This window comes from Taeniopygia guttata, chromosome 2 (genome assembly GCF_048771995.1).
Source record: "Taeniopygia guttata chromosome 2, bTaeGut7.mat, whole genome shotgun sequence".
Classification (NCBI taxonomy): Eukaryota; Metazoa; Chordata; class Aves; order Passeriformes; family Estrildidae; genus Taeniopygia; species Taeniopygia guttata.
The window spans coordinates 19,370,057-19,387,353 of NC_133026.1; the positions used below are offsets into that span (position 1 = coordinate 19,370,057).

General features: G+C 37.3%; 1 protein-coding gene across 2 annotated transcripts in view; it reads right to left on the reverse strand.

Annotated features, from left to right (window-relative positions):
* Positions 1-17,297, reverse strand: part of PLXDC2 (plexin domain containing 2) — a 251,285-nt gene that overhangs the window by 10,065 nt on the left and 223,923 nt on the right. For both annotated transcript variants that reach the window (XM_030264549.4, XM_032746647.3), the window contains one exon: positions 6,716-6,876. In XM_030264549.4, the coding sequence (XP_030120409.1) occupies positions 6,716-6,876 (161 nt within the window). The remainder of the gene's footprint in view (positions 1-6,715; positions 6,877-17,297) is intronic.

A 17,297-nucleotide genomic window follows, 5' to 3' on the forward strand; every position in this document is an offset into this window, starting at 1 on the left:
GAAATGTCATTATAGACTCCTTAAAATTCTTTGCCCCCAGAGAATCACCAAAGTAAAATTTTATTAATCTCTTGTCAAGCCTCCCGTAGTCATGCTTGGCAATGTATCGTTGTGTCCATCTGGGAAGAGACATCCCAGTGTTTCAGTCCTTACATGCATATCACAGAATCACAGAATCTGCTGAGTTGGAAGGGACTCACAAGGGCCCTTGGGTCCAACTCCCAGTGCTGCACAGCATCATCCCCAAGAGTCCCCTGTGAGTATTGCCAAATGCTCCCTGGGCTCTTTCTGGCTTGGTGCTGTGACCACTTCCCTGGGGAGCTGTTCCAGTGCTCAACCATCCCCTGGGGGAAGAACCTCTTCCAACCTAAACCCTACCTGGCACAACCTCAGGCCATTCCTTCAGGTTCTGTCACTGTCACCACAGAGAAGAGATCAGTGCCTGACCCTCCTCTTCCCCTCATGAGGAAGTTGTGGACTCCAATGAGGTCTCCACTCAGTCTCCTGCAGACTGAACAGATCAAGTGACCTCAGCCATCATCTTTGTTGCCCTCCTTTGGACTCTAATAAATATTTTTATTACATTGTGGCACCCAGAACTGTCCCCAGCACTGGAGGTGAGGCTGCCCCAGTGCAGAGCAGAGCAGGACAATCCCTCCCTTGCCCAGCTGGCCATGCTGTGCCTGATGCCCCCTGGACACGGTTGGCTGTCCTGGCTGCCAGGACACTGCTGGGTCGCACCCACTTTCCATGGGCCATCATCCAGCTCTTTGACAATTCCTGCATGAGCCCCACCAGGCCTTGCAGATTTGTCAGAATCCAGCTGGAGCAGCAGATTCTGCACAGTTTCAGGGTTGACTGGGAGTTGATCACTCTTGCACTCTTGCAGTCACGGTCCGACAGCTCAGAGCACCCTTGGTCCATCATCCTTGTTAAAGGCAGAGGCAAAGAATGTGTTAAACACCTCTGCCTTGTCTCTGTCTGTGTTTGTGAGGAGACCATCCTCATCCTGTAATGGGACAACATTGTTTTTACGCTGCTTAATATTAATATATTTGAAAAAAATCTTTTTATTGTCCCCCACAGCTCTGCTCTGCTGAGCTTTGGCCACATGAATTTTCTCCCTACAGTGGCCAGCAGAGAGTCTGCGTTTTTCCCATGTCACGTGATCTTGCTTCCACTGGGCATATATATTCCTTTTCCTCCTTATTTTTACGAGAAGATTCCTGCTCAACCACAATGACCTTCTGCCTCACTTGCTTGACTTCTGACATTTGAGAATTGCCTGTGCCCTTAGGAGGTGATGTTTAAAAAGTGACCACTACTGATGGACCCCAGCACCTGCAAAAGCTTTTTTCCCAAGGTATCTTACTCACTAATTCCCTGAACAGCTTGAGGTCTGCTCTCCTCAGGTTCAGAGTCAAGGTTTTTGCATTTTTCTGTTCTGTTCTCTGTTCTGTTAACAGAGATTTCAAACTCTATCACTTTGTGGTCATTATGGCCAAAATGGCTTCCAATCGCCACTGGCTCACAGTGATCTACCCTGATGACAAGGGGTAGATCAAGGAGAGCATCTTTGCAAGCCTGTTCCATAAAGTTGTCATTCAGGTTTTTAGGGATCTTCTGGCCCAAGTTGTAGCAGCTGTGTGATGTTCCCAGTTAATTTCTGGCAAGTTGAAGTCTCCCATAAGGACAAAGTTCTTGGTTCCTCAAAGAACAATTCATCATTGTCTTGTCCCAAAGGTCTGTAGTGGACTCCCATGATGGCATCTGCATTATTTGTTTGTCCCTTGATTCTTATCCAGAGGCTCTCACCTGTGCCATTGCCAGCTGTGAGCTCCATACATTCTACCCCTTCTATTCCACACAGTGCCACCCCTCCACCTCTCCTGTCCTGCCTGTCCCTCCTGAAGAGCCTGTAACCATCCAACAGGGCACTCCAGGCACAGGACCCATCCCACCAGGTTTCACTTCCCAGCTGTGGACAGGTCATATTGCCTTTGATCTCCAAAGCAGAACACTGTGATGACAACAGGTAAATTTCAAGCCTCAAAAGGACTTTGGATCACAATGTAAGGAAGGAAGAAAGAGAAGAAAACCATAAAGTATGCAAGCGAAAACTTCTTGCGTTGTGCAACCCTTCTGTCCACAGATAACTGCATGCAAACATGCACAAGACAACTGAATAAAAAGTAGTCAGACTTATACCTCATTTTTCGATTTGCTAAATATTCCCTTGACATTAATTGCTCTTAACACCCAAGTTCAAACACACATGTAAATAATGAGAGATTAAAAATACAAGGAAAAGAAAGAATGTGAGGGGAAAAGAAGGGAAGAATTAACATATAAAACTAAAGCTTCAATTTAGCCCATAGTTCATTGAAATCTGAGCAAATCTGGCTCAGCTGGAAATTTCTTTACTCCTCTTTACACTGTGCTCTGGACCTATAGATAGCATATGCTGTGACTTGTATCACAGGTATGCAATCCATGACATCAAGGACATTATGATTGGCTTCTTGGCTATCGAACCTTGCATCCTGAATACAAGTATACTACATAAATTAGTAAATCAATCCATCAATCAATCAATACATTAATCACTTAATTGTGCTATAGCTAGTGTGCAGTGCTAAATGTTATAGATAGATTTCTGACATAAACTCTGTTGAGAAAGCCATGAAGAGCATATTTGACATGTATCCTACTTTACAAAAATCAGTCCAAATCAGCTCAAAGTATACTCAAGAGACACAGGATTCCTCAAATAAGAGTATGTAATGTGATTAAAGAGAAGAAACTATTGGCAACTAAAAAAAATTCAATGGAGAGGAAATACTGCAAGGTAACAATAAGTAAATAGGAAACCAAGGCATGCAACATCTCTTCTGTCACTCTGCAGGCTAATCTTTTGTCAATATCTCCTCCTAGCTCTTAGGAAGGGCTTGCATTCATTGGAACTTTGACTTAAGCTCCCTTGACTTTAAAAGCTGATAAGTCGTTCAGTCTTTGGGCCACCAGAGAAGTATCCAACCTCAACAATGAAACATATGTTAAACAATGTAGAGTCTGGAAGAAATAGGAAAATAGTGCATTTTGATTTGCGTCTCCTACACACATCACAAAAAAATTTTGAAAATGCATTGAATTATTTGGATGGTATTTTAAAATTGCACACTACCATAGGCAAATTGAATAGAACTTTAAGACTTCTCACACTCTTTGTTCAAAATAGCTATTTTTATTCCTGGTGGGGCTCCTCATGTGTGTTCGGCTCAACAGGCATGAACAAAAACCCCTAGGGAAGCATTTTCTTCAGACTTAGAAGGTGAAATAAAGTAATAGAATAATGTTACTATGTTCTAAGACAATAAATTTTGTAATAAATGGTATTTTTCTTGACTTTTGTGTATTGTTTATTTAAACCAACTATCCTGCACTCAGAATATCATTTAATGGTGTTCAGAGGTGCCACAAGAGATTGCCTTTATCAGTGCAAGGGTAAACAGCACAGTCAAAGTGTGGGGGTATTTATTCTTATCTGGGAGAGCTCACTTCATGACAAACATGAGTTGGATTTGAGATGAGCTTTGTGAGAACCTGAGTGAGTAGGTAAGTGAATACTGGGTGATATTTGCAGAGAGCACAAGGAAGAAAGAGACTTAAAGCCTCAGAATACAGGATCAGTTTATTACACTGTTCTTTATTCAATAACCACTCATGACTATAAAACCAATCTACTAAAAATTCTTTGCACAGCCCTGAACCTAAAAGAAACCCAACAAAATCTGATTGAAAATGGCATTTTACCTACCAAGTAGTGACAGTATCTTCAATGTAAAAAGAAGTTTTTCTATTAATTATATTAGAGTTTTTAATGAGTGCTATGTTTGATGTCTATATGGATGCCTCCATTAAGTAACTTCTTTAAAAGTAAACACAAATGTGCCAGGTTCCTGTTCCTTCTTTTGGCCAGCCTTAGAGTTATATTAATTACTAATGATAGATAAACTGATGTGGATCTTGATTTGGCTTGAAGACTTGATGGCAGACTAAAGTGTACTTGTAATTTTTTAGACATCTGCAGGAGGGAGATGCCTGTCCATCTGTCACATCTGGTTTTAACTGTGCAATGTGCTTATGAATCAAGAGTCTCAAAGGAAACAGTATTATTTTCTGAAATATTTATGTGCTTGTTCTTATTTCATGACCAAGCCCATGGCAAACCTCTTGCACTTTTCCTAGATTGGCAACATCAGATCCATATTTCCTTCACTTCCCATAAATAATGTGGCTTGTCTCCTGTGCTTTGTGGGCTATCATGTTATCTGTAACAATTTACTCAAATATTTTTCAATTGCACAAAAGCAATAAAGAATTATTTCTTGTAAAACTGACCTATTTATACCAGTTTTGCCTGATTATTTTTTTAACTTCATTTTCAAAAGGCAAGTTTGAGAAGATATTTTCTTCTTTGCATTGGAAACATGTAAATTATATGGATTAGATGAATATAAGAATAATACTTCATACTTATTATTTTTTTAATTGATCAAACAACTTTTTTGTTTTAAAATTTAATTATTCAACTTATTAAAAGCAATTTGATTTTTAGAATGTATTACCTTGCTCTGTTCTAGGCTTTTTCTGTTCTTTTCTGTTCTGTTCTTTCTGTTCTTTTTATCATTTTGGCTTATGATACCAAAAATATTTTAGTTTTGAAAATTGTGTAAGCATTCTGAAGTACAGTCATCCCCTATTTAATCCTTTGTGATTTTCCCACTACATCAGTATTTGCACCACTCACAGGGAAAGGCAACCCCTTCATGACTAGTACTTTTTACAATTCTTGCTAATGCTGACCCTTCACAAGTACCACAATTATCCTAGTAACCAAGGAGAATGTAGGTTATACCCTGTTTTGAATAAATTTTATTTTGACTTCTCCTTTATTTTATACTGAAAGTTTATGTTTTTCTATTTATTCTAAATGAATACATTGCTTACTGAAAGACATGTTAGCTGTGACTAATATAGATTAATAGATTGATTAATGGCAACTAAGGATTAGATACAGTGGAATGAGTCTAACAACACTGAGTAAGATACCTCTGTTTGCATGACAAGTATGATATCAATGAAAGAATTAAATTAACATGCCCTTACTACATTTAAAACAGATAAAAAACCAAAAAATATGTATTGTAATTTGGAATTCTTCTCTTGTTAAAAGTAGTGTTGCCATTTACTTAGCCTTTTCTATCACACTATGACACATAAGAAACTTGCTTTTAACAGAGTGAAAGAATAGAAATTCAATCCATATAAATTTAATCAGTGTGTGAAAAAAAGAAAGGGACAAAAACCTTCTCTTTCATACAAAGACTTCAGTGGAATTTTGTTTGTCTATATCAACAGTGAACTGGCTTGAAATGCTGCATAAACATGAGAGAAAACCATGTATTATTATATGGATTCTGCACAGTTACATTACTAGAACAGGAATACTGATAAACAATTCATTCTGATTTCTGTCATGACTATTCTATCTAAGAAGAATATTTATTATAGTATGCTGTTAAAGATTAATCATTCTGTTCATGTTCATGTCTCACTTCAATTCTCATTGCTGTCACTAAGAATAAATGTCTACATCTTCCTGGTCCAGGCTTTTACCTAAGCAATCCCTAATGTATGTCCCTAGTGACATTTCCAGTGGTTTTGCATCTTCACTGTTGTCCAATAGTAAGTGACTGTGCTCTTCGTAGTAAGGGAATACCACAAGTAGGGGTTATGTACAGTTATCTCTTTCTTTCATGTTCAGCAAATCTATACTTATCACAAGGCAGAGGAATGTTGCTGAGTTAAAAAAAAAAAAAAAAGAAACCACAAGGAGGTATAGGTATTCGTGGGTTTTTGTGGACACAAAAGCCTATGAAGAATTTTCCTTTCTCATATTTTTGTCTATAGCAGAACTGAACTGACTAAATGTCAGCATCTGCAATGTAGGAATCTGTACCTAAGGTAGCTGTCTGTATTTGAGGGAGAAAAATGTCAATTTATCTAATCCTAAAGGGGATGTCTCAAATAGGTAGGATGAATCATTGTCTAAAAGAGTCTGTTTCTCTCTACACTAATAAAAAGAGCAGAAGAAATGATAGATGTTAAAAATTAGGTGAAAATAATATTTTCTACATTCTAGACTCTATTTTACACTCTAGTGTAAAACAATTCATTTAAATGATATAAGGAAAAGCTAAAACAATTTTCCAGCTAAAAACTTGCTAGAAGTTAGCTCTTCTGTAGAATTTAGAATGAATACATTTTTCTTCCTCCCATAGGAAAATTTTAGAAAAATCATATGTCCTGAAATAAAATGGTAGTGCACAAAAAGGTAATGGTAAAATGCTGTTGTGGGGAAAATGAAGGACAGGAAAGAGAAGTAGTGTGGTATCTGACATATATCTCTTTGATATATGTCCTGTCTGCAAGCAAAAGAAGTAATAGCAATGGTAGCTAAAGGAGTGGAGTGACAAACATGCTAAGAACAAAACAATATCCCCTGCTAGGAGACCTCCTTTTCTTCAAAGATTACTCTTTGAACACAAAGATGCTTTTTGATTCAGATCTATTTTGGAGATCTATTTTGGAGACTCCAAATACCCTAGCCAAGAGACAGGACTAGTGACACAAAGTATTGCTCTTGTCTTACCTCTATGAAGAAGAGACTAGCTGCTGACGTTGGATGATGGTACATATAGACAGTCACGAGGATGGCTGCAGCCACAACGAGGACCAGGACTAGAATGCCAACAATTAACCCAGCATGAAGCGTTCCACCTTTCTTCTCTGCTGCACTGTCATCTGTTGAAGCTGCACAAAGAGCACACTTCTTAGCACAGTAACTTATGCCTTACCCATTCCATTACACAGACAGCAACTGAGCATTTGCTTTTTCTGTGTTACATGTACCTCATTTTCTACAGCCCAGCTGGAAAAAAATATTAGATGTCTCTTTTCTACAACCGGGTATTCTCATAATCTTAATGAAAAGACTTTCAAATGTTTTACTGATTCAAATTCAATAAATGATATTAACATCCTTTCTTTTGAACTTAAAATGGACAGTCTGAAGCTCCTAATTGCCTTTATAATAAATTTTGCTTTGATTTTCTTATAAGATTGTTGCAATTGTCCCACAGAGAAAAAAGTACTAATTAAATACATTTTGAACATTTTACTTTTCTTTAAATATTCCAGTTGAGACATGCCACAAACCTTTGTGAGGTCTAGGTATTAAACACGTTCTGAAAGCCTTATTCATTAGTTTGTAGAAGAGTTTGGAACTGCTCTTTCCAACAGAATCAGACAGCCAAAAGTGCAACAGATGGATGCAAATATCCTGCAATATTTTGGTCTTGGTCTGAATGGAACACTTGTCATACCAAAGTATTGAAGAAGACCATTCATTTACTAAAGTTGATACCAAGAAGCCACTCATGTTATGCTACTGTCATAAAAAGAGGGTTGTCTGTGTCACAAATAGCTTGTCAGCATGTTTCTAAAATAAGTGACTGAAAGCCTTTCAACAACAGTGTAACCTCAGGGGGAAAAGTTTCTCAATGTATCAACCAACTCCTGTAAAACTGGTTGTTCTTCATCATACTGTTGGATACAAGAATTGCTGTTCTGCCCACTTCTGCAGGCAAAAGAGCCATTCAGAAGTCCTAGGTTTAAGAAACACCAGTAGAGCTCTGGTAATTTGACTTTACAAACTTCCATCATTCTCCTAAATGTTCTTCCCCCAGAGGATTTCTGGGTGCCTCAGGGAGGTGGTCACAGCACCAAGCCTGACAGAGTACAAGAAGCATTTGGACAATGCTCTCGGGCTCCTGGGGTGACTCCTGGGGGTGGTTCAGTGCAGGGTCAGGAGTTGGACTCTGTGATCTTTGTGGGTTTCTTCCAACTCTGCATATTCTGTGTGTTGGTGTGATATTCCCACTGCTTTCTGCTTTTCTGCAAATTCTTCTAATCACTTTCATGCATTACTCCCCACAACACCTGTCTGGTCTTGCTTATGACAAATTTTCTTTCAGGTCCACTTTTAAGTTTCCTCTTGCCATGCTTCTATGGCAAGCGGACTATAATGAAAATCATTGATATCTGCAAGCATCCTTTTTGCTGTGCCATCCCCTTGAAATATTTGTTTGGTTGTCTTAGTGTGCTATATTCTCTGAGGTCAGGGACACACTGCGATTTGTTCTTTGAAGACAGATATATGTTATGAGTATCACATCAAACAAATCACTCTTATTGTTATTAATAGGAACAACAACAACAGTAGCAACGTGGTCTTTTACCATTCATCTGATTGGAGTTGAACACTCCACATTAAAGTTAAAATAGAGACTTGGAAAAATATAGAAGAAAGGCATATTGATGCAGGCAGTGGTAAATGTCTTGCATGAGGGGCAATAAAAGAGGAACAGTTAATCTGAGTATTACAGTCTATACATCCATGGCAGCATGTTTCTCACCAGACTAAGGAAGGCTGCATGGCAGATTGCACAGCGCCATTGGAACAAAAGGGAAAAAAGGAAAATGAAGATGCATTATCTTAGCCAAGAATATATCTGACTATTACTCCATGTAATAGTTATGCATCTCTGGAGATAGAGAAGGGATTCATGTACATATCCCTTTTGTCCATATTTCCTCAATCTTGATTCAGGACAGTCAAAACCCCACAGTGTTGCTCTGTTCTGTCCCCATAAAGTCAGCAACACTTTGTGAAGTAAGGAACTGAGTAACAGAATCAGAGGATAAAAAAATCCCAATAGATTGGGAAGCTAAGCTAGCATGTGGAAAACATTAATAATATTAATAAAAAAAAATACAAGTGTGATACCTACTCTGGTACAGCCTAATCCTGCAGGTATCATTATTTTTAAAAGTTCATGAGTATCTGTTTACACATGAACTTCAATTTTAATTGTACTGATTTTGGACATGAATTTTGAGTTTATGTATGAAGAGGATCCAAGAACCAGGTCTCTCCCTGCTTAAATACTACAAAGAGATTTACTTTGCTTTCTTAGAGCATAGTTCACACAAATGTATAGGAGTTTTGAAATGGAAAAGTAGTGTCAGCCCTATTTAATTGTTTATTTTATTTTATTTTATTTTATTTTATTTTATTTTATTTTATTTTATTTTATTTTATTTTATTTTATTTTATTTTATTTTATTTTATTTTATTTTATCACAGTACATATAGTGGAAGTTTCCAGGCAATTCTTTATACTGAAGTGGGGGAAAGAATCTGGAAGTTCTATTTTTCAAATTTTCAAAATTGTCTCCTAAAGGGTCATTGAAATATTTCCTGCCAGTCAGACCACTATATGAAGAAGGATGCAAGATTCATGGAGAAGAAATGAAAGAAAGGTGACTCCAAAAAATTTCTCTTATTTTCAGACAGTAGAATCTTTTGCTTGACATAGTCATCAATATTCACTTCATCTGAGAACAGACAAATGTATAGAAACATCAGTCTTAGTTTCTGTTCATGCACTGTAACAATATTTAGTACTTGTACATATATTCCAAATTGCCATGAAAATGGAAATTAAGTAAGTGAAAGGGCATCAGGAAAGGCCTGCTTGACTGTACATCCTCTTGGATGGACTGTTAATTCCCACTGGTGAACAGTAAGTTCTGAGTTGCCCTACTGAGAAGCAACTGCTTCCTCAAAGCAGCACAGGATTCATAGCTTGTCTCATAATTATCTTCTGACAGTTTCATACTCTTTACTTCAATGTCACATTTGTGCATCAAAAACTACTTTGTCATTTATACCCATTTTCAGGCCAATTTGCACTAAACGAGCAGTTTATTGTTGCTATGTTATGGTTGAAGGCACAACATCATATTCTGCATTTTAAAAAATGCTGGAATTCAGCAAAGGTCCTAACCACTCTATAAAGGTCATCAGTTTAATCCCTTTTGATCTGATATTTTCTCAGCTTTTAGCATCTAGCTTTGCAAACTAGAACACAATCTCATTGAGACAACGCAGGTGTCAACTGCCTGCCCAGATTTCTGCTAGTCAAGGGTGAAGCACTGTGTGGACATGAGTGCAGTGATCAGAATGCCAAATGCAAAAACATAATGAAACAAAAGAAATGCTTTCCTTAAATTACAACAAGTTTAAGTAACTTGTAATTTCCATAATGGAAATTCAGTCTATTGACCCCAGGGCTCAAATACTCATGAGAAAAGGATTTCACTCTCTTTTCACTGAGACAATAAACAGTGTTGTCAACACTGAAAATATTCTTTGCTGCAAAATCAACTGTCACTTCTTTCAAAAAGCCACCAAGGGAAATAGATAAAAAACAGACTAGGAAAGTTTTTCAGGTGTAGAAATCTTACTAAGATTATCACAGCATTTCTGTTGTTCCAGGAAAGGCAAAACCCATGGAAGGCTATTTGTTTTATGACCAATCCTTTCCCAAAAGGGGTTTTCTCTATGGAACTTTCCTCAGATTTTCATTTTCTTATGCTCAAAAAGCAATTTTTACATATGATATACCCTGTATTTATAATGTCTTCTCAAACTCTTAAATGCATTAAACTTCTAAGTCAAAGGAGCCTGTTAATATCTCCAAGGTCAGTCTACTTCTCATTAGGTGCTGCATGACTGGATAGAAAGAGCAAGTAGCCTTTTTTCTCTAATATAAAGGCACAGAATCTGAACAAGAAATAGCTATTCTGATGCTGGAATGTTCAAAAAATAAAAGTGAAAACACAATAAAAATATTCCTATTGTTTCCATTATAAACTTATAAACACTATAAAATCTTTGATTTAAAATAAATGTTATGTCTCCAGTTACTCTTGGGCTAGCTTCTTTTGGAGCAGCAAAACAAAAAACCTCAAGGAATGAAAATTGAAAATCTTGTTTTGCCATGGCACACAGGACTGCGATGCTGACTTTAACAGAACAAAGGTGTCTACAAACTGAGATTGCTTTTTAGTGTTTACAAACTGCTACTTGCTGTTTGTAAACACATTGAGGGTACATTGCCAACATTATTTTTCTCATAACTGCATATTAACCCTTGAGGTTTGCGAAATAATGAAATACATTGTTTTATATGATCTAATTTTAAAGCTTACACAAAGTTTCTACCGTCATGGTTTTAGAGATGAGAAAACAAAATTGTAGTAGATACATTTACACCTCTTATGATATGAGATGCAAAAGAGTTTAATTTCCAGAGATTACTAGCTCTGTCTGTGAGAAGAGAGATACAAAATATTGTACAGGAAAACTGAGGAAAAATGGATGAACTTCTGGTACTTCCTTGCTAGAAAATTTCCTTTATATAAAGTGATGTGGAACAAAAGGTGAGTGACAGACAAAAATGTAGAATTTCATTGCAGACTTGGAAATTAAAATTTTGCTTTTCCCTCTAAAAGCCGTGGCATTCCTTTTTGCTCTTGAATTTTGATCAGAGGGTAAAAGACCATCTGGAAAAAAATATTGGATTCGAACCTCCAATTCAAACTCACTTATATGCACATGATTTGTTAAGGGATAAACCACAATACTTTATTTGACCCTCCTGACTGAGACTCTAAGCCAGGGAAATAGATGATTCAAGTAGCAGCAATCAGCCTGAAGATGGTAACTCAGTCCTAAGCTTGGTTCTTTTCTCCCCTCTTTTTACCTGAAGAATGCATTTTCTCCTTTTTGGTCAGCAAAAGAGCAGAAACCTTCTCTTGCTGTGTGTTCTGGGGCAACTACAGATCAAGTTCACTCACCAGCTCTCCATTCTATTACATAGATAATTTCTAGCCTGGAAACTGTATCACTCCTGTTTGCATGGCTGTGGGTTTGAGTTAGGCTTCTGCCAAGAGGGAGGACATAATATTTAGGATAGCTGAGCACACAGGCTTACAGGCACAGCGAGCTCAATAGAGCCACCAGATTTTTCCCCTCTTCTGGGCCTCCATTTACATCTGGAATGTGAATCTACCAGGAGACTCCTTGCTTTATGGGGCAGGTATGTGGTTCTTCACACACAAGTTTTTTCCCTGTACATAACACAGATTCCTGAAAAGATGTTTAATGACCTGTGGGAGGTAATAAGGGAATGTGCAGTTGGAAGGATTCTCCAGAGACTGAAGGGAATCCCCATAAAAATTTTCTCTCTACCTCTTTTAGGAATAGCATGCTCTGGAGTTCTCAACTTATTCACAGTAATGGAGTGTGATTTTCTTGACTTTTGGGTTCAATCTCTTAGCATTTGTTAACATTTTGAGGTTAAGCCATTGCTTTACTTGGTTTCATGATGATTTATTAAGTTATGGCTCAGCTAATGCTTTAAAAATTGATTTTCAATTGCATGTAAGAAATGAAAGGTGGTCTCTGAGTGAGAATATTATGAACTACAACACACAAAATCAGAATTCAGTATCTGGCTTTGCTATCAATTTTCTGTAGGACCCAAGGCAACTCAGTAAGTCTTTCCAAGACTGATCAATTGCTTAGTGTAGTAAATTGATGAGAGTGCATTACAATCAAATCCCTCTGTTTGTAGGATGACAGTACTCTAAATATGTTAGCTAAGGGCTTTCATATTTCTGCTCTAAAATATCACCTAATTCTACAACAGTTGTCATCTATATTAATTTGAATTTGAGCCAGTTGAGACTGTGTAAGCTGTTACAATACTTAGTAGCATCAAACAGTTGTCCTCATGAAGCTCAATAAATACCACAAAGGACCACTCCTGTAAAAGCAGCTGACTCAAATTCAGATGAACAAAAAGTTAGCTATTTATAAGAATTTCAATTCTGTCACCGCATTGAAAATTACTGAAAGCAAACACAAGACAATAAGGTAAAGCAGGCTGTTCCTCTCTAAGGCTGTGTCCAGTGCTTGTAGAGTTACTCACCACAGTGCCCACTACACTGTTGGGACACAGAACAGCTTCAGGTACTTCAACTTCAATGCAAAATGTACAACTATATGAGCCTTCCTTCACCTGACCTTCATTTTTGCCATTCTTTACAGTGACCCATGCACAGCGATGTCAAAGACGAGTGAGCAGTGCAGAGAAGATTGGAGACAGCTACTGACTGCAAACCTGGCTTAACTCCACGCAGAGTGGGAAGTTAGAGACAGAAGACCACAGGGTCTTTGAGTGCCCCAGCAGCTGTCACACTGCCATAGCACTGTCACAGCAACAGGAGCAGATGACGTAAAATTAAGGAAAGCAGGCTTTTAGTAAAAGTTTATCCAGGTTTTTCCATTTAGTCCTCCTTAAGATCTGCACTTAGAGCTACATGGGGTTTTCCCATTAACCCTTTGATCGGGTACAAAGTCAGCAAAATGTAAATGTGTGACTAACAAAGTCAGCTGTGTGCCTTTACAACAAAGTCATGACAACTGTAAGAGTAGAATACCATATGTCATTTTTGATCTATCTTAGAAAACCAAAGAGAAACAAAACTAGTATGCTTGACTTCAATATAAGCTGAAGTGTCTACACACAGCTCTTCTGGTTTTTTAACATCATGCTTCTCCAATGTGATCTATAATGCTTAATATGATGAAAAATGCCCTTTTTTGCTCAAGGAGAAAGTGATATTTTCTTTCTAGCGGTTATTTGCATGCCAGTGCCACTACTTTGGAAAATCTCTGTCAGTATTTGATTGACTGCCGATTGGATTGATGGTTTTTTTATATATCTTGTGATAATATCTGTAATAACATGTTAACAACAAAACTGGGATGAAGTGAAGACACAAAAATTCTGGAAAAGGCATAAATGTCTTGTTATAAGAAACATTTAATTACAATTCAAAGTACCATGAAGGGTACCATTTTTCATTCCTGGCTAACACCAGATGAGATGAAGCCTCTGGAAGGTCATTTCCTGTGGCTAAGCTAAGTTCTTGCAGTAAAAAAAAGGCTATATCTTGTCAGTCTTATCTTATATGAAGTCCACTTACAAGAGTTTTAAGCCTACACAAAAATTATGCTTACAATTTTTAAATTTATTTTGTTTTACTTTAAAATTGGGGAAGACTCAGCTAATTCACAGTGACTTGTTAAGCTGAGTCCCTTGGCTTTGGACTGTGTGGTCATAATAATGTCCTCTATGACAAAAATATTTGTTTTGCCTGAAAGGCTGGCTTATTTCTTTGGTGAAATATATCTAATTTTCTGAATCATTTAGCAACTTAACATATTAGAAAGAAAAAATTTATATTACTCTTATCAGGTATTAGCTGGTGTTTTATGTCTTGCAGCTGGAGTCCAGGGTACACAAGAAAAAAAGGACATTTTCTCTGTAATTGAAATTAGGAAGACAAATGACTAATGGAAGCTAGTTTCCAGATGTAGGACACTATTGGAAAAACCAGAGTCTTGGGTAAGTTTATCACTGTATATAAAGTATATAAAAGTACTTTTTTTTCAAAAACTTTTGTCTATATTTTGGTAATTTCTAACTAAGTTTCCTAATCTCTCAAAATCAAATTAAGCTCACTGTAGCACAAGTGTTAATCCTGTTAGTACATTACTGTTAGTGGTATCTAGACCATCTCTGAAAATATCCAGATGAAAGTGAAAAAAACCATGATACTGACATTTCCTAGAACTACATATGTTGGGATGAACTTGTTAACAAATAAATAAAACATGTTTTTGTCCTCAAATGTTTTTGGGTGTTTTTTTTTGGTTTGGTTTCTTTTTTCACAGCTTTCCTTTTTGTGAAACAGAAATTTCTGTACACCTTGATGAATGAAAAGTGTAGCATTTGCCTGATACCTGCAGTCCAAAAGTCATAGACTTCTCTTTCGAGTTTTAAAGCTGAAGGACTGTGGGGGACTCATAGCAATTTAATCATCACAACAAAGTGTCTAAAAAAGTTAAAAAAAATGTCTAGATGTGCTTGCCAATCATATAAATCATCTACCAGAGAGTTCTCAACAAGAAAATATTGCATTACATACACAGGATAGCCATGGCCAATTGCTCAAAGTTTTTAAGAAAAAATAGGCTTTTAAAATGTTTAGCCAGTTGTTTAAATTTTAAGAAAATGAAAAAGCAACTGAATCTGAAATTAATAACAAAAATATTATACATTTTTAGTGCTGGACATCTCTTAGAATTTATAAAATACTTATCATCTTAAGGAGAACCAAAATTCACAAAAAAATTGTGATGGCATGCCACCTGTATTTTAAAACAGTCTAGGCATGTATGTAATAGACATCTGTCATGCCTGTAAAGAAAGAGGGCAGGCAGAAGAAACAAAACCAAGCAAATTTGAAATGTACGTTACGATATGCCACAAAACTGTGGGTGGATTACAGTACAGTTGCAAAAGATTTTCTCATATAATTAAAAAGTCCAAGCAGTATGACCAGAATAAAAAAAATAAAATTTATAACAATTTATAAATTTATAATATTTGGTTTCAAAAGTTCTAGACAGAGGTGAGATGTAGAACTTCAATGGAATCCTTTTGATCTACCTAACCAGATATTGACTGCTATCACCAAAGGACACATCAAACTATAGGCAATCATTGATCCAATATAGCTTTGGTTTTCCATTATAAAGGGTTCCCTTTCATTAGAGTTTTAAAGAATTTAATGTGAGAAAGTAAAGACCCTGTATTCATGACCTGGAATAATCTACTCTTTATGAAAGGCTGAGAAACCACAGAGAATCAAAGAATGTGCCTGCGGCTACAGAGGTTTTATCTGAGTCAAATCTAGGGGACACTAGAAAATTCAATGCATAATTGAAGATTCACCAAAAATAACTTCTCAGATTAAAAGATACGTTTACTGTGTGAATGAGGAATCCTGGCGTGCTGCTTTGCTTTTGTGTTGTTTGAAGTAATTTTATTTTTTTTCAATTTCAAGAATAAAAGGAAAGCTCAAGGAAAGTGAATACTTGCATCAGGTGTTGGTTTGTCCTCCTAAAATGCAGCAGCTTTCTCTGTGGAAATGAACTTTCTATATATAACCAATGCATCAAACCTTACACCTCACCTACCAAATAAGCCACAGACACCTATAATGTGCTGTAGGATTCAACACTTTTACATAGTTTTCCTTTTTAGATCTTGGGCACAGAATAAAGAAGTGAAAAAGCAATCCTTCTGCAAGTCCTTAACTGAAAGAATCATGGATGTGTTTTTTAAACCCCACTTTTGGAATAATTTTTTATACAACAGCATACAGTTTTGAGCTGTGTATGAGATGCTGATGATGAAGAGCTGCCTGAGTCAGCTGTTTCTGGGTCAGCCTCCTGCCACGGAGCATTGGCTCACAGGGCAGAGTGGGGGCACTTTTCAGCCAGCAATACACTTCCAGTTCAGAGCAGACATGGCACAGGAGAATGAAGTGCTGACTATCGACCTCTAAGAGCACTGAAGAAGTTTTCACAATAAAATAAGAAGCAATTTGATTTCAAGAGAGAAATAAAGTTTCAGGGACATTTCTATAGATAAAATGCTTACAAGCACCACATTGAGTTTACAGATCACTTTATTCCAAGGGATCACTTATGCATCAGAGCAATATCAAAAAATACCACGCCAACAAATGGACAATTTAATGCTCAATAGCATGTGACCAGCCGTGCTGTGGTTGGTGACAGCAAAATGGCAGAGGCAAGGAAGAGTATGACAACTGCCCACCATACAGTGAACAGATCTCTAGTTTGAGAGAAGGAAAAAATAATGGCTGAATATGACTGAGAAACAAATGACAGGAAAAGAGACCAACAAACTAAGTGGCATCTGCACTCTATGATTTTTCAAAACTTGAATAATTCTCTGTGAGGGTCCTGAGAAGCTGCTATATCTCAGCTGTTCTGGACTGCTGTATGTGGGACCTCTGCCCATGATTTTGGGGTCCCCATGTAAGCTCAGGTCCAAACCTAAGCTATGTTGCAGATGAACCTATATTCAATCCCATCCCTGATCTTGTACCCTGGACCAGCACAAAAGATAGCTTGTCTCCAGTCCTGTCCATGGAATCTGTCTCCTTGGATGGGCTTTGGAGCTGTTTATCCTTTTGCTGTTGCAGAACTCCTGTGTAGATGTCATTCATCATCTCACCTTCTCTAGGACCACTAATGGGAGATGCTTCCTCTGGTCCTTCCCTGAGCTGTCTGTTGGACGCTATGCCACTTTCCCTTCTTTGTCAGCCTGTCTTCCTGCCTTGTCCCTGGGTCTGCCTCATTGCTGCAGACTCAGCTGATG